At 35.9% G+C, this 26,850-nt stretch overlaps 1 protein-coding gene across 43 annotated transcripts in view; it reads right to left on the bottom strand.

The window, feature by feature from the left end:
* Nucleotides 1–1,489: 1,489 nt before the first annotated feature.
* The window catches only part of cast (calpastatin), a 42,729-nt gene continuing 17,368 nt past the window's right edge, over nt 1,490–26,850 (bottom strand). For 5 of the 43 annotated variants that reach the window (XM_077193431.1, XM_077193440.1, XM_077193581.1 and 2 more), the window contains 29 exons: nt 22,188–22,250; nt 21,012–21,170; nt 20,497–20,628; nt 20,025–20,129; nt 18,856–18,900; nt 18,662–18,757; nt 17,637–17,717; nt 16,805–16,855; nt 15,271–15,354; nt 14,985–15,062; nt 14,795–14,908; nt 14,562–14,663; nt 14,008–14,124; nt 13,727–13,825; nt 12,964–13,014; nt 12,762–12,812; nt 12,313–12,387; nt 11,634–11,690; nt 11,363–11,449; nt 11,131–11,247; nt 10,881–10,994; nt 9,137–9,250; nt 8,943–9,047; nt 8,284–8,376; nt 8,143–8,196; nt 5,649–5,774; nt 5,470–5,553; nt 3,594–3,699; nt 1,490–3,036 (listed from right to left, as the gene is read on the bottom strand). In XM_077193431.1, coding sequence (XP_077049546.1) covers nt 3,601–3,699; nt 5,470–5,553; nt 5,649–5,774; nt 8,143–8,196; nt 8,284–8,376; nt 8,943–9,047; nt 9,137–9,250; nt 10,881–10,994; nt 11,131–11,247; nt 11,363–11,449; nt 11,634–11,690; nt 12,313–12,387; nt 12,762–12,812; nt 12,964–13,014; nt 13,727–13,825; nt 14,008–14,124; nt 14,562–14,663; nt 14,795–14,908; nt 14,985–15,062; nt 15,271–15,354; nt 16,805–16,855; nt 17,637–17,717; nt 18,662–18,757; nt 18,856–18,900; nt 20,025–20,129; nt 20,497–20,628; nt 21,012–21,170; nt 22,188–22,250 — 2,553 coding nt within the window. In that variant the 3' untranslated portion in view covers nt 1,490–3,036; nt 3,594–3,600. Of the gene's footprint in view, nt 3,037–3,593; nt 3,700–4,074; nt 4,108–5,469; nt 5,554–5,648; nt 5,775–8,142; nt 8,197–8,283; nt 8,377–8,942; nt 9,048–9,136; nt 9,251–10,880; nt 10,995–11,130; nt 11,248–11,362; nt 11,450–11,633; nt 11,691–12,312; nt 12,388–12,761; nt 12,813–12,963; nt 13,015–13,726; nt 13,826–14,007; nt 14,125–14,561; nt 14,664–14,794; nt 14,909–14,984; nt 15,063–15,270; nt 15,355–16,804; nt 16,856–17,636; nt 17,718–18,661; nt 18,758–18,855; nt 18,901–20,024; nt 20,130–20,496; nt 20,629–21,011; nt 21,171–22,187; nt 22,251–26,780; nt 26,835–26,850 lie in introns of all 43 variants that reach the window. The other 38 variants (XM_077193395.1, XM_077193403.1, XM_077193571.1 and 35 more) reach the window with 14 other exon arrangements.

Below are 26,850 nucleotides of genomic sequence, written 5' to 3'. Positions count from 1 at the left end.
GATCTAGTGCCATCAAAGAAGGGATGTGATGTGAGAGGGAAACTATAGACCAGAATACACACCATAGAGACCACGATACTGAGACAGAGACTTTCAGTCCTGCATTGGAGAATCATCAAGCTCGCTTACATCAAGAAACTGAGAAATATAAACAGTCAAACCAAAATTTATTTGGACGCCAGATATAATTTTTGATCGATTTTTTTACTAGTGGGTGCAGGGCACTGTAGTTCATTTATGTAAGTGAGGATAGCAAAATAAAGTAAACTGTGACATATTATAACCAAAAATTACCAGTAAAATGTATAAAACTTTGGGATCAAAAATTATTCATACACTTTGACCTGACTATGTTTTACTTAAGTGTTTTTTCGACATTTTTACACCACAGACTAAACAAAATTAAGCTTTGCTTGGTAATTGGTTGACCTAAATTGGTATTATCTAATAATGTACTTAAATTTAACAGCGGGCAGATATTCAACCTGATTCATTTGAGAGACAGTCTAACAGAAGGATGGCCAAAACTAGTGAAATATCAATTTGATAACTCTTCTTTAAAAAGATAAAAGTTCTCATATTTTATCAACATTTTCTAAACTATAGCGAATAAACTGTTATAATGTGAGAAATGTTGAAGGTGTCCGAATAAATTTTGGTTTGACTGTGTATAATATGTTTTTTATTTTTTATTTTAATGGAATAAAGGTTATAGAAACAATAGCAAATAATGATAGATTTAAGAAATTTTACCACTTGGATACATGACAATTCTCTGAAAGATAAACTTAACTTCAGTCTCCATGTCCCACTTGGGCAGGTTCCCTGTGTCGGTCTGTCTCACTCACTCACTCACTCTCTCTCTCTCTCTCTCTCACACACACGCATGTTTACTTATCTATCTAAATGGGGAGATTGCACTTCTATTGTTTTATATACAGATACTGTAGTTATAAATACTATAACACAACCCAGTGGCGTCAAATCACTAAAAGTCAAAGTATGGCAAGTTCTGATGAAGTCATCCAATCTAACAATGTCATGTAACAATATCAATTAAAATCAATTATATGCAGAACGACAGATGAGGAAAAAGACAAAGCTGCAGTAAAACAGCATCAACTGATTTAAAAATCATCATATGGCTATGGAAATAACTTGGCAGATAATAGGCAGCTGCTGATAAATGAATGAATTTAAAAAAACAATAAAAAAGTCAGATAACATCTCAAAAATTGGTGGTCTAAAAATAACCAGTAAAAAGTACGTTTTAAGCTTAAAACACTGCCATACATAACAATCATTGGTGCACTTTTATCTTTTTAGTTTATTTGCTTCTTCACACCTTCTTTTCTGTGACTGTCTCTGGCACAGTTTACACAAAAATGGAAATTCAATAGGCTAATTATTTACTCACCTTGATGTTGTTTTAAAGCTTTATTAGTCCTACCTTATGTTTTTGGAACACAAAAAAAAAGATTAAAAAATGTCCCGCTTGAGATTGCCTATTTATTGGCAGATTAAGAGGATGCAAAGGTGTCATAAAATAATCCCATTCATAAACTCATTCCATAGGCTATATACGAAATGTTCTGAAGGTATACAATGGTTTGAGAAACCAAAAATATCAATGGGCGAGTGACCTTTAACCTGTGGAAAAAGCCAGGAATTGGCAACACTGTCCCTTGCGTGCTTTGTAATTCTCCAGAAACGTCACATTGTCCTTCTATAGGGTCTTAAATACATTGCAGGTTTGATCACAACATACATAAAGATGGACTTAATCAGTTCTAATGAAAGCAAACGCCGTCAACACACCCAAAAACAATGTATCGGCGCCCCTATCATCATTACGTCTTTATTTGCATAAAGACTTAAAGAACAGAACATTCCAAACTAACAAAACCAACAAAAAGGGCTTATGTTTCTTATTAGTTTTATTTTTTAAAGAGTAAAAATCCCTTCTTGAAAATACCATCCTGCCACAATTAATAGTACACAACATATTTGAAGAGTCTAGAAAAACCTGTCTGGATCTGTTGAAGATTTTATGAGCAAAAAAATATGGAAGACACCGTTGGGTTTAAAAGTCATATTTTTGTTTCTACTGTCAGCTATGGAAGCTATTTGAGCATTTTAGAGCGAAAAAAAGAGTCCTGATGTTAAACAAAATAGCAATGTTGTGGTTGCCCTTAAAACCGATTCGAGTTTTTCCAACACATCTAATGCAACACCTGTGAATTTATTAGTGGCTCTAAAAAATACATTTAAAACCTTGGTTTTAAGCTAAACAGTTCTTTTTTGACCCCCGATATCAAGTAAAAAAAACTTTAGCAGTGAAATTATTTCCCAAGGCTTTTGTGATGACAACAGGCCAATGGTTCATTTAGTGTTAGCAAAATCATTTTACAGTTATTTCCAAGAGCATCCATGTAAGTGCACTTAAGGAAACAAACTACAAAGAAAAAACACCTCCCACACAAACCTTCTTTTGACTAGTGTCATCATACAAACATACAACAGCATTCAAAAGGCATCATAATCATAATCATAATCTGCAATTCCTTACAGGAATTCCTGTACTGTAAACGATGAAGTCATAACCTACTAGTTTCTCAATAGATCCTCGAACAGCAATAGACGGTCATGTCTGTGAACCGGAAGACTGTAGAGACCCCCAGTTAAAGATGGAAAAAATAAAATAAAAAATAATATATGGGGTAAAATATTTTTACTGTGGAAAAAATTATATCACAACACCACACCAAAAATAGATGACGGAAAATAGAACAATACATGCGCTTTCCGTACATGCATGTTCTACCAGTCACAAGGACACAAAAGACCATTTGATTTATTTTTGCTTTGCTTGAGGGGAAGAGAGGAGGGGGGCTCTAAAAAATACATGTTTAAGAGTCTCTGTGCAGTTATATATTTTTTTCATTTTATTCCGTGTCCACCATAAAATATATTTCTTGTCCGAGCAGCTCCCTTTAATGGTTTCTTGTGTTAGGGATGAGGAGACGCACCATAAATCTGAGAAATAAATCACATGAAATAGTTATTTTTCAATAGTTATAATTCAAAAGTTTGGGGTTGGTAAGATGTCAACCAAGTCTCCACCAAGGCTGCATTTATTTAATCAAAATACAGTAAAAAACGTAATATTGTGAAATATTACTACACTTTAAATGAACTGTGTTCTTTTTTAATATATTTTAAAACTTAATTTATTCCTGTGATGGAATTTTCAGCATCATTACTCCAGTCTTCAGTGTCACATGATTGATATGCTGATTTGCTGCTCAACAAACATTTCTTATTATTAATAATGTTGAAAACAGTTATATGCGTAATATCATTACTGGAAACCAAACCGCAATATAACTATTTTTTCAGGATTCTCCTATGAATTGAAAGTGCAAAAAAACAGCATTTATTTGAAATGGAATCTGGAATTAACTGTGACTTCTGATCAATTTAATGCATCCTTGCCGATTAAAAATTCTTACTGACCCCATACCTTTGAACAGTAGTGTAAATATAATATAAAAACTTAAATTAAATTCAAAAAGGTTTGTAAAGGCACTGACGTGCAATCTATCTGTTTCCGCCCTTCGTGGAAGATGAAGGCACCACATCTGAGCTCACTTTACCGGGCAGCTGATCCATGGCTGAAGAATCTTCTACTGACTGTTTCTGGGACACAAAATCAGAATTTTAAGTATACAAACCAAACCATGGAAACATTTCAAGCATATGGTGGGTGGCTTTGTGGCATAACAGCACTACATGTGTGCAAATGAAATAATCAGGTGTCCGGATGCTGTATGACTCCTCAGCAGTTTATAAATGCAAAGCCTTTGAGTATCAGACCAGCTACAGTGTTCAAACAATGCAAACCTGCCAGATGTTTGGATGAATATGCATATATACAGCCATGTGATTGCGTTTCAGCTGATGGAATGGTGAGCGAATGGGATTTTTAGTTTGTGTTTCTCCATGCTGCCGTTCCTGAGCCGAAGCTACTGTATAAGAAGTAAATTCATGCATTTCAATTCATATAGAACCTACCTTTGGCTTAGACTTTGGTTTGACCCCCTTTGCCTGTAATCAGATAGAGACCCCTGAAATAAACTGGCTTGAACCAGTATAAAGGGTCTGGGGGGAAAGCCTGGTGCTCATACAGTAATAGCATAATTTTTCCTACTTTTTTATCCCGCTACATATTTTTTTCAGAGGAAGATTAGGGAAATAAAAAAAAAATTCTCTGAAGGAACAGAATGTCCAGAATATGTGAAAAAAATGATGATCAACATCAAGATAAAGGACCCTTTTCACATTTCTGGGTTTGTCAGAAGCGGAAGTCATCATAGTTAGGTAAACTTCTGTAGTGGTGAATAAGAGATGACAGCAAATATAATATTTGGATTCCCATGTGCTCTAATATCAAAATAAAATAGCCATGACTTTTCCAAAAAGAGGGAAAAATATAGAGACTGATTACAGAAGTCAGAAAAGAGAAAGATGACAAATTTGCCATCACTGCCTCAGAAACACCCTCGCAGTGGCTTTAATTTGGATTTTGTAATTTACTGCCAAGATAATATGACACATTGTATAGGACTAAATGTATATTAAATGTTAAATGTTAAAAATGAAAATGTGGGGGAAAAAAACGTGGAAATGCATCATCACAGTCATACCCCTTTTCCACCAAAGCATTTTGAGAGCCGGTTCGGAGCCGGTGCCTACTCGCGAACCAGTTCTTTGTGTTTCGATAGCCAAAGAACCGGTTCTTGGCCAGGAAAACTGGTTCCAAAGCGGCACCAACTCTTTGCTGGACTAGAACCAGAGAACCGTTCTTTTACCACGTCATGCTTACGTCGGGGGCTGGGGGCGGGTTTAGATGTGTTCTAAATATCTTTTCTGACCGCAAAGCCAGGAGAAACATTTGCAGAAACACAATGTAGTCCGCCATTGTAATTGTTATGCTTGAAGTTGGCGCAAGCGTTTCTAGCTTTTTTTTTATTGAAAACATTATGTAAGCAAAGAAGAAAACAGTCACAATATAGAACAAACAAACGGAAAGAAAAAAAAGACACAAGACAGGGGTATATAACTAATCAGAAAAGATTACATATCAAAGGAAAAGATTAAAAGACTTAAATATTTCAATTGTTTTTAAAGCCTTCTTGGTACACGAGGTAGAGATAATCCCAAAGTAATGTTGTACATGCAAGCGTTTCTAGCTAAGACGTATAGCGACGTACACAGTGACGTAACGACGTCGTTCGCTGGGCGCTCTAGTCAGTGGAAAAACAAACAGGTTCTGAGAAGGTTCGTAAGTTGAAACAACTCGAACAAACTTTGAACCAACGCCAGTTCCGAACCAGTTCTTTTTTGGTGGAAAAGGGGTATCTGTGAAAAGTGTCCATAATGACAATTGACCTGTGTACTGATTCTTACCTTTGGTTTGCTGTCTTTGGCTTTGGGGTCGGTCAGGTTGGGAATCAATTTGCCTGCCAGCTGATCCAAAACTGGACCTGATGCCTGTAAACAAAGACAATAGAAATAATCAAACATAGTACTAGTGTAAAGAATTTAGAGGGATAATTTAGTTATTTATGCAGGTTTGTTTATGGTACCTTATGGGTTGGCGGTGTTGGTTCAGGGGTGAAGTGTTGGGCATCAGGTGCAGAGGGCTTAATGGTCGGTACTGCAGAAAAATCACTAGACAGCATGTCAAGGGCCGTTGTGTCATCGAATAATGTCTGAGAGATGGACAGACAAACAGTCAAATGAAACAAATTTGTAGAATTTTAGCTATTGTTTATTGAAGTTGTACAGTATTATAGCTGGATGGTTAATCGTTAAAAGATCGCAATCTCGAATTAAACACACGATTTGTGATCTTATTCCTAAATGACAACGATTCGGCTATAGCTATTAAACCTTTGAAAAGTACGATCACAGTGAAACATTCAAATCTGCATTGGCGCTGCCACTGAGCCAGAGAAAGCAGTTCATGAAACAGCTTAACAAACAAAAAAAAGTCTTTTCAACCACACATTATCATTATTTCTGTCTTACAATAATTCAAATGATCACATAAGAACTGGGATAAAAGTTAAAAGTTCGTCTCAAAATGGAGCAAATCACCTTTTGAAAGTAACATGACTCTTCAAAAAAGATTGTATCATTACATCGTTACGCCATGAGATGGCAACAAGTGACTTAAAAAAAATTATTTTATTTTATATGAAGTCTTTATGAGCGAATCATTAAATCATTCTTTGAAGCCTTTAAAAAAAACAATTCATTTAAATGAATTCAATATTTTTAAATGGACTGCAGAAAATAACATTTTGTCAACCTCTAGTAAAGTACACATTATTTTATTTAGTTGTTTATTCAGAATCGTGGGGGAAATCATGATCTCTCTTTTAAACAAAAAAAAAGAGATTCTCAAAACAGATACAACTGTGGTCAGAATTAATGGCACTCCTGGTAAATATGATAAAAAATGGCTATAAAAATAAATCTGCATGGTTTATCCTTTTGATCTTTCATTAAAAAAGAATTATAGTAAATTTAAAAGTGTAGAAGTAAAAGAATTGAAAGTGGGGGGTGTATCACAATATGAAATAAATGTTTTTCTCCAAAACACGTTGGTCACAATTATTGGCACCCCTAGAATTTTTTATGAGTAAAATATCTCTGAAGTATATTCCCATTAATATTCACCTTTTTTTTAGCACACCAGGTTGACTAGGAAACTGTCTAGCTATGACTTCTTGTTTCACAAGAGTTTAAATATGAGGAAACACAAAGTCCAAATTACCTTAATCATCCATTACAGTGGGTAAAACCAAAGAATATAGTTCTGATGTGCATCAAAAGCTTGTTGAGCATCACAAAATAGAAAGTGGCTTTAAGAAAATAGCTAAAGAATTGAAAATCCCCATTTTGACCATCAGGGCAATAATTAAGAAGTTCCAATCAAATAAAGATGTTTCGAATCTGCCAGGAAGAGGACGTGTGTCAACATTTTCTTATTGCACGGTGAGGAGGAAAGTTTGAGTGGCCAAATACTCTCCAAGGACCACAGATGGAGAATTACAGATATTACTTGAGTCTTGGGGGTCAAAAAGCCTTAAAAAAAAATTTCAAACCACCCCTACATCACCACATGTTGTTTGGGAGAGTTTCAAGAAAAATCCTCCTCGCCTCAAAAAATGGGCTTTTTGGCAGCAAACCCACCAGATGTGTTTGGTGCAAACGGATAAAAAGTACCCTATGCCTATGGTTAAATATACTGCTGGATCTTATGTGTTGTGGGCCTATTTTTTTGCTGGAGGACCAGGACATCTTGTTTTGATGCATGGTATTATGGATTCTAGCAAATATCAACAGATAAAAAATCAAAACCTTACGGCCTTTGCTAGAAATCTTATAATGGGCCGTGGTTGGATCTTCCATCAGGACAACAGTCCAAAACAAACATCAAAATCAACACAAAAATGTGTAACTGAGCACAAAATTAAGGTTCTGCCATGACCGTCCCAGTTCCCTAACCTGATGAGTGCAGTGAACTGAAGAGAAGAAGCACCAACATGGATCTGGGAATCTGGAGGATCTGGAGAGATTCTGAATGGAGGAATGATCTCTGATCTCTTGTCAGGTGTTCTCCAAACTCATCAGGCATTATTGTAGAAAACTCAGAGCGGTGTTCTTGGCAAAAGGAGGTTGCAAGAAGTATTTAATAACAGGGAGCCAATTATGGCCAGCGTGTTTTAAAGAAAAACGTTCATAATGTGATTTACCCCCCACTTTTAATTATTTTACTTCAATGAAAGGTTAGATTTTTGCGAATTTTTTGAATGAGAGATCAAAAGGATAAACAATGCAGATTTATTTTTTACAGCCATTTTTGATCATATTTACCAGGGGTGCCATTAATTCTGACCACAACTGTATGTATATATTTATTTATTTATTTATTTATTTATATATATACACACTGTATATATATATATATATATACACTGTATATATATATATATATACACTGTATATATATATATATATATATATATATATACAGTATATATCGTATACACTCAGTGATTCATAAAGTACCTGCTTTGGTTTGACGTCTTTCGGCTTTGATGCTTCAAATGCCTGTGGAGAAGACTAAAGAACAAGTGGAAAATTTGTCACATTTTTAGTTTTAATACATAAGTATTGTAGTTTGATACATAATGGAGAAGCAAAAGTCACCTTTCGGCCTTCCTCTCTGAACCTATGATCTGGTGGAAGGGTGTCGTCTCTCTCACCTGGTTTACTCACTTTCTCCTCCTTTATATCCTTTTCCTGTGGTGGGAAGAGAAAAAGCAGTACTGTCATAATATAGTTTACATGACCATATTTTACCTTTAAGAAGCCTGTGAAAAGATACACTACGAGTCAGTAAGATAATCTTCAGCCAAGTTTTTCCTAACACTGGGATACTACGGAAGGATATACAGAGCTGCAGGCACCACACAATACCAGGAAACACAAAGTTTGGTGTATCATCTCACATAATATCTCTTTAACAAATAAACATGTTTTTTTTTTGGAACTGAAGAGAAAGTTGGGGTGCTGTTATGGTTTGTTTTCATAGTGCATCAAACTCTTATTCTCAAAAGACCAATGAAAATTATTCTTTTTTTAATTATATGACCTATTTAAAAGGCAGATGATGTCTATACCAAATTCAAAATGTCCTACAATCGGTTGTTGTAGTTTTATGGTGATAGTATTTTTTTAATTACAAAAATAAGTAGTGTTGGTCATGTAATCGCATCAGATTTGGTGTGAGTCGGCCTTGATTCTGCTTGGTACACAGTTGTGTGTATGGAAAGTGGAAAGACACAGTTATTAAAAAGGTGTGTTACCTTAACGACGGCTTTAGGCGGGACAGGGGCAGGCTCAGGGGCTGCTTTTATGTCTCCCAGAGTGTCTGACAGGGCATCCAAAGCTGATGAGGTACTTTCTGACAACTGCACCAAAAAGTAGAAGAGAAAATCAGTATAAAAGGAAAGTATGAACATGTATAATATGTGAAAATATGGATAAACTAGAAATGTACCTGTCTGTCAGCGTGTGGAGGTACAGAGACAGCAGACTGAACTTTAGATGCAGAAGAAGGAGCGACAAAATCACCAGCAAGAGCATCTAAAGCATCTGAAGCTGAACCTGAAGGCTAAAGAACAGAATGAGGAGAAATGAGAGAGGTTTAAATTAACATTGAGATGCTTTTCAGATTAAACATGAAGTACACTACCATTCAAAAGTTTTGGGTCAGTTAGATTTCCTTTTTTCCCCTTTTTTTAAATTGATACTTTAATTCCGAAAGAATGCATTTAATTGACCCTTCGCAGGGAGCTTGATTGACAGGTGATCTGACCAATCATACTTCGCCATCCACCATTTTGTCCGACAAAGCAGTCAGGAGAGTTATGCTTTCTGTACACCTAAAGACTTTGAAAACATTTAGAAAAGACTTTATAAGATTATCAGCTCACATCTAAAGACTTGGGTTCACAGTTTTTAGTCTCAGAGTAAAGACTTGCGATAATATCAAACATGTTTGATATGAAAGACTAGAGAAAGACTGGCATAAATCGGGTTGCCGACTGCAGATTAAATCAAATCAAATCAAATCAAAATCAAATCCTTTTATTGTCACACAACCATATACACAAGTGCAACAGTGGGTGAAATTCTTAGGTGCAGTTCCGAGCAACATTATTCCGAGCAACGATTATCACTTCACATTTAACGATCGAGACGATGGGAGCGCGCCGAGAATCCAGTAAGATTCCTAAAGACTGCCGGTCTTTAGTCTGGGACTTTGAAAATCCTTTGGTGTACGCCCGGCATTAGTAGATTAACATGGGAAGATTTGTACTTGAAAATCTGAATATACTGACGCCTTTCCGCGGTTAAAACAACATTCCTTCTTATGTTCATTCATGTTTATTTGATGCTATAAATGAACTAGAAGGACGAGATGATCGGTTCACGAGCAGCTTTAACTGAGGCTCTACAGCGATCTGTCACGACACATTAAAGAGCCACAAAACGGTATTGTTTAAATTCCTTTTTAAAAATGACCAAATTTGAAAGGTGAGACTTTGTTTAATATGTTAAATATCAAAAGTAACCGAAAAGAACCTGATCTGTCCTGTCTGTCAGCGTATTGTCAGTCTCCTCTCTGATCCGCGATGTATTTTTCACTGTGTGAGAACATGGTGTGTGCGTGAGAGCAGCGTAGCTTGTCGGACATAGCGACAGTAACTAAGGGGGGCGGGTCTTTGCGAAGGGCCAAATTGATCAAAAGTGACAGTAAAGACATTTATAATGTTACAAAAGAGTACCATTTAAAATAAATGCTGTTCAATTCACGGTTGTATTATGGTTTCCACAAAAATATTAAGCAGCACAACTGCTTTCAACATTAATAATAATAATAATAATAAGAAATGTTTTTTGAGCAGTAAATCCCCATATTAGAATGATTTTTGAAGGATCATGTGACACTGAAGACTGGAGTAATGATGCTGAAAATTCAGCCTTTCCAACACAGGAATAAAACATTATTTTAAATTGTAATAATACTTCACAATATATCGTTTACTGTATCAAAATATACATTTTTGATCAAATAAATGCAGCCTTGGTGAGCACAAGGCACTTCTTTCAAAACGATTTTAAACATCTTACCAACCCCAGACATTTAATATCATTGCTATGTAGGAGAAACAATTAAGACATTAAAATACATCCCAGTTGTTTGTTTCCTGCTGTATGTGAATGTTCACGAGTCTCACCTTAACAGGAGTCTTAGAGGAAGAACAAACAGGGGTCTTGGCAGCAGATGGGACAGTGGGGGTGGTAAAATCACCAGACAGAATATCCAGAGCGTCAGTAGTGTTTAGAGAAGGCTGGGACAGAAGAAAGCATCCACCAATCAAATCACAAAAACAGTGACCAATCATCACACATCCACATGAGACACAACACATATAACAACAATAAGATCAATGTCACGTCATGCTAATAACTGTGACAGCATATTACCTCTTTCGCAGGAGGAGGATATTTCTTGAGGTCTTCCTCTGAGAATCTGTAAGCTGGTGGGAGTGTGTCGTCTCTCTCCCCGACACGAACACCCTTCTCGGATGTCAGTTTCTTCTCCTGCTCAAAAAACATTCAATTATTGAAAAAGTACAAAGAAATGTATTAATGATATCTATGCCATATCTAAATTTGTAAAAGTCAATAAAAATCAAAGAAGAGTCGTGATTCTTACATGAACAATGTCCCCAGGTTTAAGTTCAGGTTGTTTTTTTGGTGGTTCTGGTGCACCCAGTGTGTCGCCCAGAGCACTGAAAGCGTCCTACACATATGAGAGAGCAGGAGAGAAATAGAGAGAGCCACATAAAAATCTTCAGGGTCCAGAAAGCTGAATATCATTTCTAATATTAAAACAATATATACTACTGATATGACCAATTTAATTTAATATATTTCCGTGACTTATGTGAATACATCTTTTTTTTTTCGTCCAGGATTTGCAATACCTCGTCTGTCTGTGGTTTTTGCGGAGGGCCTGGAGGGATAGGAGCAGCCGAAGAAACCTACGACATACAAGAATATAATATAATATAATACAATAGAATAGAATAGGGAACAAAACAAATATTTATTATCTTTTGAGTGAAAACAAATACTGGAAATACTAGACATGTAAATACTGGAGTGCAATAATAGTTGAGATTTAAATCGAGCACGTTTCCATCCACCAATTTTTATGCTAAAAATATCTGGATGGAAATGCCAAGATGTGCATAAATTCTAAAAATGTGCATAAAATAAACGTATGTGCTTAATTGAGGCGAATCATTTATTTTATCCAATAAGACGACATTTACAGAATAAATCCCTCGATGCGCAACTAAAGACTCAAGTGACTTTCCCTCAACAAAGGATGTGATTGGATAACTGGACTAACCAGTGGACCGGTTTCATTGGACAGCATCTCAAATGTTGGTTTGGTCACTGAGCCAAAGTCTGTCATTAAAAAGGTTGGGTATAATGATCACCCAGAACTTACACGATTGCGTTACCCGATTGTAGTAACTTTCATTTTTATAACATGGGATGGAAACGGTGCTTTACTAGCAAATGTTTTAAATGTTTAAAGTCACCGGTAAATTCGCAACTTTGGATAGAAACAAAGCTTTTGGCATTTGATGGTACCTTAGAAGCAGACTTCGGAGGAGCCACGAAATCACCTGCCAGAGCATCCAGTGCTGCGAATTCATCCACTTTATGCTAAAAGAAGATTAGAAAGACAGAAAGCAAGCAGGTTAATAAGTGCAAGACAAACGCTAACACTATTAGCATTATTACAAAGCATTCTGGAAAATTTGCTTAATGGCAGTATCCTGTCGTCAAATTCACTTCTATTATGTACGCTGTACTGTACTATTGACCATTTTCTCAATTCTGCCAATTTCATACATAGCTGTGCTAGTGTCATGTCTTTTGTCTCACTTCTCAGTCACTTCCTTATCCAATAATAAAGCAATTTAAAATCAAATCAATATTTCATGTACATTTTTTGAGCAAGTAGCAGTGTAAAAAGTGGTATAATGTACAGTCAGCCATCATCATATCAAAATAAACATTGACAGTAAAAGGCCTACCTTGGGAACGTCTTTAGTCTTGTCAGGAACCCCAGCAGGCTTCTTTGTTTCCTGATTTTAAAAAATACCAGTAGTTAAAGAACTATTTGAATGCTTAAACCTATATAATGCAATAATATTTGTTACTGTTATGTTAACATAAAATAATCACACACAAGGAAGAACAAAAGGCTAAAAGCAACAGCACAGAAAGCTTTGCTACCTTGGGAACTTCTTTAGTCTTGTCAGGAACAGCAGCAGGCTTCTTTGTTTCCTGATTCAGAAAATGACCAGTGGTTAAACAACAGTTTGAATGTTAACTAATGTTATGTTTTTATAAACTATCAGCTTTTTTTGAGGAGAAACAAAATGTTGAATAGAGGCTTTAACAACATGTGAGCAGTATTGGGGATATTGCGTTACTCATCATTATTTTTTAATAACAAAAATTTCTATTTTTGGCAAATGTAAAGGCCCAAAAGTGAAACGAATAAACCTCGGGCTGAAGGAAATGCAAATTCACTCCTGTACAGTAGAGAGCGCAGCTCAAACAAACATTTCAGCTGTGCTGCCATTCTGGATTGCAGAAGAATAGGATGCAGGAGAAGAGGCACAAATTTGATGTTTATCTAAACAGTAATTTTTGCGTAGTCTAGTTGAGTTGGATCATTAAGGTCAGGAGCAAAGACATTAGTTAATAAAGTGATATTAAATACATAACGTATATTTTTGTTATTTAACAATTATAGTTAGAATTTTCTAAAAATTAATTTTGAGGAATACTGAATCTGTTTTTGTGCAAGTGAGATGAGTAAATGCATGCTCAAATTTAGTCTAGAACTACACTAACCATCATGTTCACACAGCGCACACAACGCCTCTTCACTTACTCCTGATTTCTCTCAACATGGAGAGAGGAGAGTTGTCAGTCAATGCATGAGAAATCAAAATAACTTGCATTACTTTGCTTGATTATAAATTATTACCTGTGCAGGAGGAGCAGAGGCCTTAACAACAGGTGCTGCCGCAGGGGCCGTGAAACCTTCAGAAAGCATGTCCAGTGCATCATCTGTGTTCAGTGAGGGCTAAGAGAGAGATCCACCAATCAGAACACAGCATCCAGTGACAATAGGCAATCACAACACACCATTAATACAAACCCATTTCTCCTCACATAAGTAAACATTCTCAATGATGTAAAGTATTAAATAAAAATAAGAGAAGACACAGATTCAAAATCTTTGATTGATTGTATTCAATGTCTGACCTCTTTTTTAGGAAGGGGATATTTCTTGAGGTCTTCCTCTGAGAATCTGTAAGCTGGTGGGAGTGTGTCGTCTCTCTCCCCGACACGAACACCCTTCTCGGATGTCAGTTTCTTCTCCTGCTCAAAAATATGCAGATGATTAAAAACATATAGAAAAAGAGTACTTCTCTACAGGGTTACTATCATTTACTAAAACTATTAAAAACGTTTCTGTTAAAAATATAAATATTAGTTGAAGAACTTAAACTAGGCAATAAACTAAAATAAATTTAAGTTGAAACAAAAATTATTAACTGGAAATAAATAAAAAAACTGGAAAAAAAACCGAAAACTGAAAAAATAAAATAAAACTAAAACTAATAAAATGACAAAAGTACATAATGAAGTTACTAAAAATGTATCTAAAATTAAAATAAAAAAACTAATAATATAATAAAAGCTAATTCAAAATATTAATAAAACAATAACAAAACAAAAATACTCTATACTAATGCTTTAATAAAAATAATTCAATAATCTATTAATAATTATGAAAGAATAAACAGAACTGTTACATCAACTATCTGCCCAGGTTTGAGTTCAGGCAATTTTTTGGGTGGTTCTGGAGCGCCCAGTGTGTCGCCCAAAGCACTGAGAGCATCCAGCGACATGTCTGGCTAGAATAGAAAATGGACACAATTTCAATTTATTTTGAATAAAAATACATGAACTTATCTGAAATATTGAATTCTTAAAATATGTAATGAACATTATTTCATTAAAATTATTGGGTTGAACTTGACTTTACCTCATCTGTCTTTGGTTTAGTGGGTTGTGTGTGGATATCTAGTTTGGCTTTCTTGTCAGCCGGTGGAGCAGGTGACTTTGTTACAGTAGCAGACTGAGATGTCGCCGGTTGTTTCTGCTCAAAGATACAGAGATATTCTTAGCTTTTAGACATGCTAATGTTATTGTCGCTGTGTTTTAAATACTGTTACCTGCTGATAGGGTGGAGGAGGAGCAAAGTTGGAGATGCCAGCCGAACGAACATCGACTGCTCCTATCGTTTCAGTTTTCTGAAAAACAGCCAATAAATATCAAACAAAAATTAAAATATTTGCATTAAGTCAGGACTATGCATATACAACCAAAATGATCTGATATGACTTAAGCCAGTGATTTAATCATTTAATAATAGTATATAATATAATAGGCTAATATAACTTTGAAAACCCCTGACTTAAGCAAAAAGACAACAAACTGTTGTCAAGATAGGCTACTCACCACATCTGTCTTCTTAGGAGCAGTTGGAGCTGAAGACACAAACCCAACCGAGAGGGACTCCAGCGCATCCTCTGTGCTTATAGGCTTTCAGAAAACATCAAACAAAACACACGTAAATGAAAAAAACTAAACAGAATTGTGCACAAAATGTCAAAAATAATATATTAATAATGTAATTCTAGAAAAGACCATTAGAGGGAGCCCCAAGCTAAATTTCGGGGGAATAACAAACAGCATGTGTCGTGGCAGGAAAAGTACAGGCACACCCTCTGCATACCAAGAGCTGATATTAACAACACACTGCTTTCACACACTAACTTATAAAACAACCAGCAGCTGGATAATCTGAGGGAAAAGCTGTACAACATGGTGAGACGTGATAATAATATACTGAAGTACTGAAGGGTGGGCGATGGGTGTTAACAAAACAACTTAGCATATATCATTATGCCATATGGTATAATAAGTGAAATGCAGCACAGGTTGTGTGTGTGTGTGTGTGTGTGTGTGTGTGTGTGTGTGTGTGTGTGTGTGTGTGTGTGTGTGTGTGTGTGTGTGTGTGTGTGTGTGTGTGTGTGTGTGTGTGGTATAGCTGATTGAGCAACAATGTGCTGAAAGTGAATGAGTGATGCATTTGTGTTTGGTTCTGTTTGCTAGCCAACACCCTTAGATCAAGCTAAATATTTGGCACTAAAATACAGACAGAGAAATAGACAGAGAGTCTGTCAGTGAGATAGGAAGAACAATGGTAAGACACAGATGAATATCAGTGGGACAGGGACAATAACAGTGAGACATGTCAGAGACAATATGACTGGGTGTAACATGGGCCTCATTCAGTAACCGTGCATATTGCGTGCACATGTTTTCATGCAGAAATCATGATTATTAAATAAGTTGAATAAGATTTTAAAATTATAAAATTTAAAGAAAACACTTCTGAAATGCATTATATATATATATATATATATATATATATATATATATATATATATATATATATATATATATATATATATATATATATATAAAAATAAACTGAAAGTTTTTGTAAAAATGTAAATGTTTTACAGTCACTTTTGATTGAGTTCATGCATTCTTTTCTTGCTGAAAAAATATTAATTTCTTTTAAAAAACTTTTTTGAACAGTAGTATACATATATATATACACATGTATAAGCCCCTTATATTGACATGGTTTGGGTGTGTATTAGGCCAATTACTTACTGTCATTTTTAATTTTCCAAATTATTCAGCATTATATTGAGGGTAAGAACACAAAACATGTTTACGCAAATTTTCACAATAAAAGGCAACTTGCGCATTTTTTGTGCATTAGGCCCAAAGACAGGAAGAATGGGAAAATAACTGTGACAACAATAGCAATAATGTTGTGCTAGGAAGTAGGCAAGTAAACACTGGAGACTTCAAACCTGTGTGAACTAGAAGAATGGAAGTCACATGATAAGAAAAGAGCTAAAAACAACAGCTCACTAAACACACTGACAGTAAAAGGCCTCCGCAACTCTCCTACCTTGGGAACATCTTTAGGCTTCTCAGGAACTCCAGTAGGCTTTTTCTTTTCCTGAATATATAAATGAACACCGGTTAGACTCAAACCCCACTGAAAAAAGACTGAAAAACATGCTCATCTAAAAACAAATGCTTTCAATTAGACAGTCAGAAACATACTAAAAACATACTCTAAACATCAGTGAGATATAATAAAAAAACCAAGACTGATGGAGGTATTATAAAAAGGGAAACAAATCAGGAATGTGGTTTAAAGGAACAGTTCACTCAACAAAAAAAAAGACAATCGAATGGCTTAAAAAGATAGTTCACCCAAAGGTGAAAATTCTGCCATCATTCACTCACCCTCATGCTCCAAATCCATAAGACTTTCGTTCATCTTCGTTTACCCATGGATTTACTGGAAAGTTTTTACTGGTTTTGTACTGAAAGAGTTTTGGGTGAATAGACTTTCAATGGAGGGACAGAAATCTCTTCCAAAGATGAACAAAAGTTATATTGGTTTGGAACAACATGAGAATGAGTAATTGAGTGAACTATACCTTCAAGAAGACGTGGAATAAGTCCTTCTTTAGGCTACTTTTATTATGCTTTTTGGTGCCTTTCTGTCCATTTTGAAGCTTAAAAGCCTCAGTCCCCATTAATTGTAATTGTATGAAAAAGAATACCCAGCATGTTTTTCAAAATCCTCATTTTGTGTTCAGTGGAAGAAAGAAAATCATCCAGGTTTGAAATAACATTTAATTTTTGGTTGAACTCTCCCTTTAACTACAGATAAGATGAAAGAAATAGAAAAAGAAAGAGGTTAAGAATATGCATGATAGCCAACTGACCATGTCTTCCTTTCTGTATCCGGGCGGAAGTGTGTCATCTCTAACACCACACAAAACACCCGTCTCTGGTTTTACATTTAGCTGAGACATGCAACACACTCCATTAGATAACACACATATAGCAAAATACAGGTTGTTAAACAATCCGCATTCACAAACACATGCTAAGATAATTTCTTAAAGGGTTAATTCCCCCCCAAAATGAAAATTCTGTCATCAATTACTCACCCTATGTCTTTCTAAACCCATAAGACTTTCATTTTAATCTTCGGAACACAAATTAAAATATTTTAAATAAAATCTGAGTGATTTCTGGCTCTCCAGTAAATGCCTATTCACCCAAAACTCTGACGCTTGAAAACATTCATAAAGAGATTGTGAAATAAATCCATATGAATTGAGCGGTTTAATCCAAGTCTCTGAAGAGACATGATCGCTTTATATGATGAACAGATTTAATTTAGGCTTTTATTTACATATAAACATTGATCAGAGAATGTAGCTACATACAGCATTCAAATTTGGTAAACAGAAGCTCAAACATGCTTGCTTGACATGCGAGAACCAATGAGATTCATTCTTGTGTTACTCAGCACGTTTGAGCTTCTGCAAGAACCAATGAGGTTTATTCTCAAGCATCAAGCATATTCGGTTAAACTTCAGTTTATGTTTGCTGATCAATATTTATATGTGAATAACAGCCTAAATTAAATCTGTTCATCATATAAAGTGATCGAGTCTCTTAAGAAGCCTTGGATTTAACCACTCGATTCGTATGGATTTCTTTTACATTCTCTATATGAATGTTTTCAAGAGTAAGAATTTCGGGTGAATAGACTTTCACTGGAGGGCCAGAAATCGCTTAGATTTCATTTAGACTATTTTCATTTGTGTTCCGAAGATGAACAAAGTTCTTATGGGTTTGGAACGACATGAGAGTGAGTAACTGATGACAGCATTTTTGGGTGAACTTTCCCTTTAAGTTTTAAATAGACATCAGTCAAATATCTACACCCATGCATTACCTCTTTGACCTCTGGTCCAGTGTATGTTGGTACTTTAGGAGCAAGAGGTTTTGATGAAGGTAAAGTGCCAGACAGGGCATCAAACGGATCTACATCCTACACACACATAAAAAATAAAAGTTGTTTTAAGACACAGAATCACTGATGACCACAAAGCAAAAAGCCACAAAGATAAACTTAGCATGTATACTAACCTCCGTACTGACTTTAGTTCCTGGAGGACCCACTTCCACTTGCACCTGCAGCCCAAAGCAAAAATACTCTATTATTCTCCATACTGGCATACCTGGACTGGCTACAGTACTGAAACGTTCAAATGTATTATTCAATAAATTGCCAAGACATCCGTGTAAGATGACCATATGTTTCTCACCAAACTGTTGTATTAAATTGACATGCTGTGGAGTGATATGGTATATTCCATGGTATATATATGATAATTTAAAATGGGGAAAAAAGTAGTTATTCATTTTTTTTTACAAAACCTACAGTAAAAGAAATGGTGAACAGTCACAGAAGCTAAAATATACACTTTCTCTACTCATACCAATTTTAGCCAAAAATCTTGAAAGAAAAATGCTTAAAATAGAAACACTGTATAATGGAAAGACATCTATGAAAATTATTCACAGTTACTGTTAGAAGGTTTGGGGTCAGTAAGAATTTTTTTTAAGAAATATTTGTTTTTTTTTAGCAAGGTCACATTAGATTGAAGTTTAAAGTGACAGTAAAGACAGATTTCTATTTCAAATGAATAAACGTTCTATTCACTAAAAAATCCCGAAAAACGGCATCATAGTTTTCACCAAAATATTTTTGCACAACTTTCAACATTGATGAAAATACATGTTTCTTGAGCAGAAAATCAGCATATTTGAATGAAATCTAATATGATTTCATTAATTTTTTCTTAATGGACTAATTTTAAATTAGAATAATATTCCACAATATTAATGATTTTACAGGATTTTTGATCAAATAAAAGCAGCGTCGATGAGCATAAGAGACTTCTTTGAAAAACAATTAAAATATCTTACTGACCTCAAACTTTTAAATGGTTGTGTACAAGTGTTCTATTTCGACCAGCGTGAGTGGCTTTACTTCCCGAAGTTATGTTCTGTGATGCTTTGAAATGCATTAACATGAGTTAACGCATGGGCCTGAACTTAGGTGGTAGTCATTAATCATTAGGAAAAAAAAAAGATTCCCCTAATAGCCTTTTTAAATTCCATTAAGAAATGCTGGTTGCTTCTTTTCAAGCACAAATCTCTTTGCACTTTTAGCATGAGAATTGGAGGTTAAAATAAGAACGCTGGAGTAATTTTGATGCACTCCCGATTATCCTCTGTCATTCCATAAGTACCTTTTGGGCGCTTGTTTGCTTTTGGGCACCAGCAGGGGCTGAGGGCTTCCCAACAGCCGGATCCACTTTAGCAGGCCCCGGTTTGGATGAAGGAACGGTTGTACTCTAGCAGAAGAATACGCGCCACATATTCGAGTATTAATACCAACTTTCATATGATGATAATAAATGAAATAAAGCAATTGTGCAGCCAAAGCAAATCCAGAGAGGGAAAGAACAGAAAGATAAGACCTCTTGTCATATCTTTTCAGGAGTGCAGTGATGCAACTCCTTATACATTTGTGTGAAAGATGAACACCATGGTGATCGAAGAATGAGACCTTGCTAAGGTGGGACTATCCACCCAAGAGAATTCTTGAAGTAAAAGCAGCAATAAATGGTGTGCAGAAGAGGACATCATAAATGGCATGCTGATGAAGTCTTGTTTGCAGAAGAATAAGGAGACTCCAATGAATGATGTGCATTGGTGTACCTGGGCCTTGTCTTTCACAGGGTCTGTGGGCTTCACTCCTGTTCCACCTGTCGTTCCAGCAGGTCCAGTAGCGGAGCTTGCAGTTGGGACTTTATCAGACGACGCAGGTGTGGGTTTAGAGACTGTGGTGGCCTGCAATCAGCATGCCGGAGTGAGATACTCATTATGCACTTTTAAGTATGAAGATGAGATGAGATGATGTTTCTCGAGGCAGCACCCAGAAATTCATGAATGTGGTAAGCGTTGAGACCCAAAGAACAGGCAAAAAGCACCATCTCCATTAGACAGAGACGTTTGGGCAACAAATGGTCCTAAAGATGTTTTCCAGAAACAACCCAAAAGTGTGTTAGTATTCACCCAAAATGTTAACCAAGAATGAAAGCAAGATTGATTAGGATAGAAAGGATTAGGTGTTTAAGAAAAAGACAGTGTAGTATGACCCTGATGAAAACCAGCGTGAGGAAGGTGTGAACAAGCCCAAAGTCCGATAAATCCAGTAGACGAATGGTGTCTACCTGTGGCGTAACTTGAGAAGGTCCTTTCTGAGTGGTGGTAGAGCCTCCACCGCCTGCAGCTCCCACAGTAGATGGAGCTACTGAAGAAACTGCTGGGGTAGCAGGGCTGGTGCCGGGTTTAACAGCTGCAGATGCAGTAGAGGATTGCATAGGTCCTTTCTACAATGCAGATGTGAGAATGTCAATCATATATTGTGTTTCGGGTGTCACACACATTACTTTTTGGGTTATTCCACCTTTTATTGATGGAAACTATTCTGGATAGATGCAATGGGATCAGGACAGATTCAAACCTATGCGTCCTGCATGAGCACCACAGCTCACTTGTGCCAATATGGTGTGCACTAGGTATCAACTAGTCTTGCTAGTAATCTTTGTTTTCAGTCTAAGGAGTTCTTGTTAACCAGGGGATTTGCGAATGAGCGATACCTATAACAATCACACAAAAAGCAGTTCAAAGTAAAAGACTCTAGCTCCAGCTGCTAGATTCAGGAAAGTGAGTCATAGGCCGGACGCCTCTCATGGGAGACACCATGTCCTGCCACAACCAAATATCCCAAGCAGAAACATGTTCTGTCCAACAGAGGCAACAAATAACCACAAGAAAAATTAAAACTTTTAAACAACCAAAAAGTCTCAAAATCAACCAACAAAGTTCTCTAAGAGTCCATACAAACAAAGGAGTGTATAAAGACCTCTTTATATTTGTTTCTCTATGCAGTGATTATTTTCAGCCCTCTTGTAGCTTTTAATGTTGGTGCTTGTTAAATCAAGCAAATAGCAACCTAGCAACAGCCACCCACAACACCCTATTGTGGGGGCAACTTTTGTACTGGCAAGTAGCTTTCATTTGTTCATCAGAAAAAGCTTGTTACACATAGTGTCTACATTTTTACTGAAAGGAATAGCAATAAACACTTTATCTGAATTGGTGGAAGACTTTTCCCAGCTCTCTATTCAGCAATGACACCACACCTCTTAAAAACACAGGAGCGTCCCTAACAGAACAGTACAGATACCTGCATACTTCAAAGGAGTAAAAAAGCTGACGACTACCAACATCCAGTGTAGATGCCATGGGTCGATAAAGTGTAGAGTGTAGTCTTTCCGATAGACAAATGAATGAGCTAATGTGAATAAATGGAGTAAATGACTGAAAAGGATGAAGTTTTTTACCTCATATTGTGCAGGTTTCGCTGAGGAGACCTTAGATGTTGGGGTGGGTGTGACGTGCTGAGACTGCAACGAGAAGAGAGACAGAAAGAGGACGGTTGAGTGTCGGAGAGAAGGAAAGGCATTTACACTATTACAAAAAGCATTATTGCTGCTTGCATAACTGCACTGCACTATTGATCTCGTTACTTGCCCTGACCTCGCTACATTAAAAACAGTCAGAATCACATGCAAATCATGAGTTTAGTGCAAATCATAAGGTCATGCTGAATCAGAGAGAAACCCAGTGAAAACATGATCAAACACACTTAAATATGTGTGCATTAATTCAAATGCGGGCCAAACGCAAACTGCAAGGTGCATTTCTTATCAGAAGCAGCATTATAATGCATCATTATTAGAAAAATCAAAAACTCTGAAGCAATAACAATCCTAACTGATCTTTAATGTAAGGACTAAGTAGTTCAGTAACTCTACCGGTTCACAGATTGCATCTTGAACAAGGATTTTTTTTTATACCATACAAGACTATTAACCACAAAACCACCATCCACAGCAACCACTTCTAGCCATTCATTGTATCTGGTCCTCTAAACCTTTAAATTAACCTTTAAACACAGATGTGCCATTTATTTATTACAGTGACAGTAGCTCAAGGGTAAAATTGTGACAGCTCATGGATTGCTTTTCTTTTGGCCTTTACATTTTCTCGGTTTACGAACCTTCTAGGTGAAAGAGAAATAAAAGGAGCACCCAGCATGTAGATTTACTGCTTCGATGTTCCTTAAAGTCTTCTAACAAGCTTAGCAGGTTTAGGTTATGTACTGAAAGAGGGTGGATTGTTGATGATGAAATACAAAGAACCAGAGATGAGGATACAGTCAAACATTAGCATTGTTCATGTGATTAAAGCTCTTCCATGTAAATCTGAGGTTTTCGTTCCTCAGTGACCTCGGCAAGTGATTAGTGACAGGACATTTCGTCTATCACTAAATTTCTTTTTATAGAATGTTGCACCAGATAACCTTACCCACTGTGAAATCTGATGACCAAAATCCAATTCCTCATAACTTTGTGTCGCATTGTCCTACATGACCTACTTGACTCACAGAAAACAACAGAAAAGTCATGGCAGGTCAGAGGAACCTTTTAAAAATATTTTAACTTTTTTTTTAAAAACTTACTTTTTAAAGTTCTTTAATTTATTGGATATATTTGTTAAGGAATAAATATATATTTTTTAAATAATAATAATAATATAAAATAATAATTATTATTATTATTATTCATGTTGCTAATGCTTAATTAAATACAATTAATTTTTCTATTATTCAAATATCATTATTATTATTAATAAAATAATTTTAAATAATAATAATAATTTAAAAAAAGCATCAAGTATTATAGTCTTACTTTATACAGTTCAATTTATTGGATGTAATCAAACAATAAATAAAAAATATATAATATATATATAACAACAACAATAATATTTTCATAATTACATTAATTATTATAATAAATTATGTTGTTGTACATATATATATATATTCATTATTTTATTTATTTATTAATTATTTATTTTTAGATATTTATTTGATCCTGATACGCAAGAAGGACAGAAAATGATGGGAAAAGAGGAGAAATTAATAAGAAACTCAAACGAGCCAGACACTAACTTTAACCAGAACAGCACCACATATGCATTAACCACTAGGCCACCACACTTCTACCACATCGTATATGGAAAAAGGGCTCACGGGACTGTCAGGGAGTTTTGAAGCTAAAGTTAGAGCCATTGTGATGAAATAAGATATGTCTTTATGTACATCAACACTCAGGGTACATTTACATTACATGGTTCAAGCAACTCAATTCCAATTTTGTCCTACCATGTGGCAAAGATCAGATATGACCCACGAATGTGTAAGGAAGAAAAATTTGGAAATACTTGGCTGATAATCTAATAACCCAGCCCATTTAAGAACAATACAACCGAAAAAGAGGGAAACCCATAAGAGAACTATAGTGTGAGTACAGTTTTGAATGAGCATGGGTGTAGAGCTAAAAGTTGCGTGCAAGAAACCACCTAGATATGTGGCTTTTAGTCAGGTAAACACTATGCATGCTCAGCAATAAAAAACACAAAAGCATTATGGGTAAACATATGGGTAAACAAAGGGAAGGTACTATTTAATAGGACACTGTGCGTGTGCAGAAGAACCAAAATTAATTCGATGCTGACTCACTGTACATAAAAACAGAACTAAACATAGCACAGAGTAACCACAACAGATGATAACGACACAGTCAGCGATACAAAATATTTTTTCTTTAAAATGCTGTGATGATTCATATTGTCTAGGGTAGGTTTGGCTGTGATGTCATTGTCATAGACAATGCCAAAAAAAACCAAAAAGCGCACATGACTCAGTCCAGTCCAGTCAAATGATGAGCTCACAATCTAAATATCATGATGGTCTAAATTCCTGATGGACAATCTAACTTTCACACATGATCCTTCACACAACAATGTCTGTGCGAATCTACAGCACAGTCCAAGTCTGACAACCCCTCCCAGAAACCACAGCACGTTAGCAGGTGTTAGCGAATGTGGCAAAGAAAGCAACACAGGTTAGGTACAAACTACGCAACGGTTGGTCCTCTCCAACCTGTTTTAGCCTCCGAGCCACTGCCCTCTGCTAATACAATCCTACTGAAGAAGCATATTTGGTGGAGTCACACATTGAATCTGTAGACACACCCTTAGAGCATAACAACTGTTGATTTGTAAATATAATAAGCTACGTTACCATTGATATTTCTTACAACCTAATAACTCCCTCAACTGCACTATTGAACAGGAAAAACTATTTATAGGTATTTTTCAGTAGTTTCCCCAAGGAATGATTCTATCCTTTAAAAAACTCATGATTAATGCATGTCTCCACCCATATTACCACAATAATACAGTTATATACCCTCTGTGATTTCAGAAACTTAATCCATTGTATGACATTATTTGCTAAATGACCTGCTATTAGGTAATCACTGCTTTGATGACAACATTTCTGTATTTTGACAAAACAGTAATGACGATATGTTAGCATTGATTTTTTAGGAATGGGCAGGTTTTACTGGTATCATGAGAGGTTCAGTAGCGCACTGACTAGCATGACAATGGGGTAGATTGTATATCAAGACTAACTAGTAAAGTGACTGCAGTCAATTCTGGGACTAAAGATTATGTATGACTTGTGACTGCTAATGACTGAAATGTTAGCTTTCATATTAGAAAGCAGAACATTATTATGAGGTGACATCCTAATTTTGTAAAATGTCTTCAAGGGCCAGATTTACTAAATAGGGAAAATAAGCAATGGAATGTAATTCCAAAAAAACGGCAATGGGAGTGGAAAGTTCTGAGCTTGATCTACTGACGGCATGCAAATTAAAGAATGACCATTTTCATAATGACCAACGCAATCTACCAAGAGCAGCACGAATTAGCATCTGGTTTAAGACATGCTTTTTTTGGGGCGTTAAATAAGGCCGCAAATACCTGTATATTGACTAGTGCAAACCATAGTAAATCACCTCGCATTATCAATTTAAATACTCTCCACATAAATTTTGCGTCTGAAAGGGAAACTCCTGCATATGCATATGAAATAAGGTCAGCTGCAAAACTAACCCTGTCCATGCCTTTTCAGCGCTAATTTTTCACTGAATGTCTTCAGTAAATCTTGACAGTAGCTTTAACATTAACTCCAAAAGATGGTTTGCGCTGACACAAGCTGTTAGTAAATCTGGCCACAAGTTGCTACTTGTAAGCAGTCAAGTATGTACTAAATGGCCGGCAGCAAGGTATAGGCTATACATATTCATGAATGATATACTATAGCAAAACTGAAAAAAAATTCAACTGATAACCTGTTTTGTAGATGGCGTAACTGTGGCCATTGGGCTACTACTTTTGGGATGACCTGGCAACCCTGACCAGAGTGAACTTAGTAAGTCTATGCTAGATTCGATCTGGCTGTCACCTTCAACCAGAATCTGTAACCAATCAGACAGGGTGTAGCACACTTGTTGTAGGCCTATTATGAAATGAATTAATTATCCAGCAATGCTTCCAGACATGAAATATTACCTCTTGCCATGAGCGCAACTCAAAATGGAAGGTTACAAAATATGAAAATGGCATACTGATGTCATAAACATCTCAAAAATGTGAGCATAGTGACAGACAGGCTGTCGTTCTGACGTGTGCAGCTTACTTATCACAAACTTAAAACCTTCTAAACTGTAAACCAACACAGTAAACTAAACCAAAGTGACCAACCTAATAAACAAACCAGCTTTTTATACAATTTCCTTCTAGTTTGGATAAAGTCAAATCTGTTCAGATATATAGTAAGAAATAAACTGAGGCCTAAATCTATCAGACGACAATGAAACAAGCGCAGTCACTTTCGTGCCAAAATAATGGTAATAGTTTCCAAGAACTGCAGCGCAGTTGGCACAATCTTCAGCTATAGGCAGGTACAGTGGCAGGAAACCACTGACAGAAATGCAAGAGCTGTAGATACGTACCATCTGTAACAAAACCAAGAGGGTGTCCTGTTTCACTTTCGTCTGTAATCCAGTCTAAAAGAGAGTTACT

Source organism: Siphateles boraxobius, unplaced genomic scaffold (genome assembly GCF_051911475.1).
Source record: "Siphateles boraxobius isolate OS27281-9 unplaced genomic scaffold, OSU_SipBor_1 11, whole genome shotgun sequence".
Classification (NCBI taxonomy): Eukaryota; Metazoa; Chordata; class Actinopteri; order Cypriniformes; family Leuciscidae; genus Siphateles; species Siphateles boraxobius.
The sequence above is the reverse complement of the archived record's forward strand: the minus strand, read 5'-3'. Positions and strand labels throughout refer to the sequence as shown.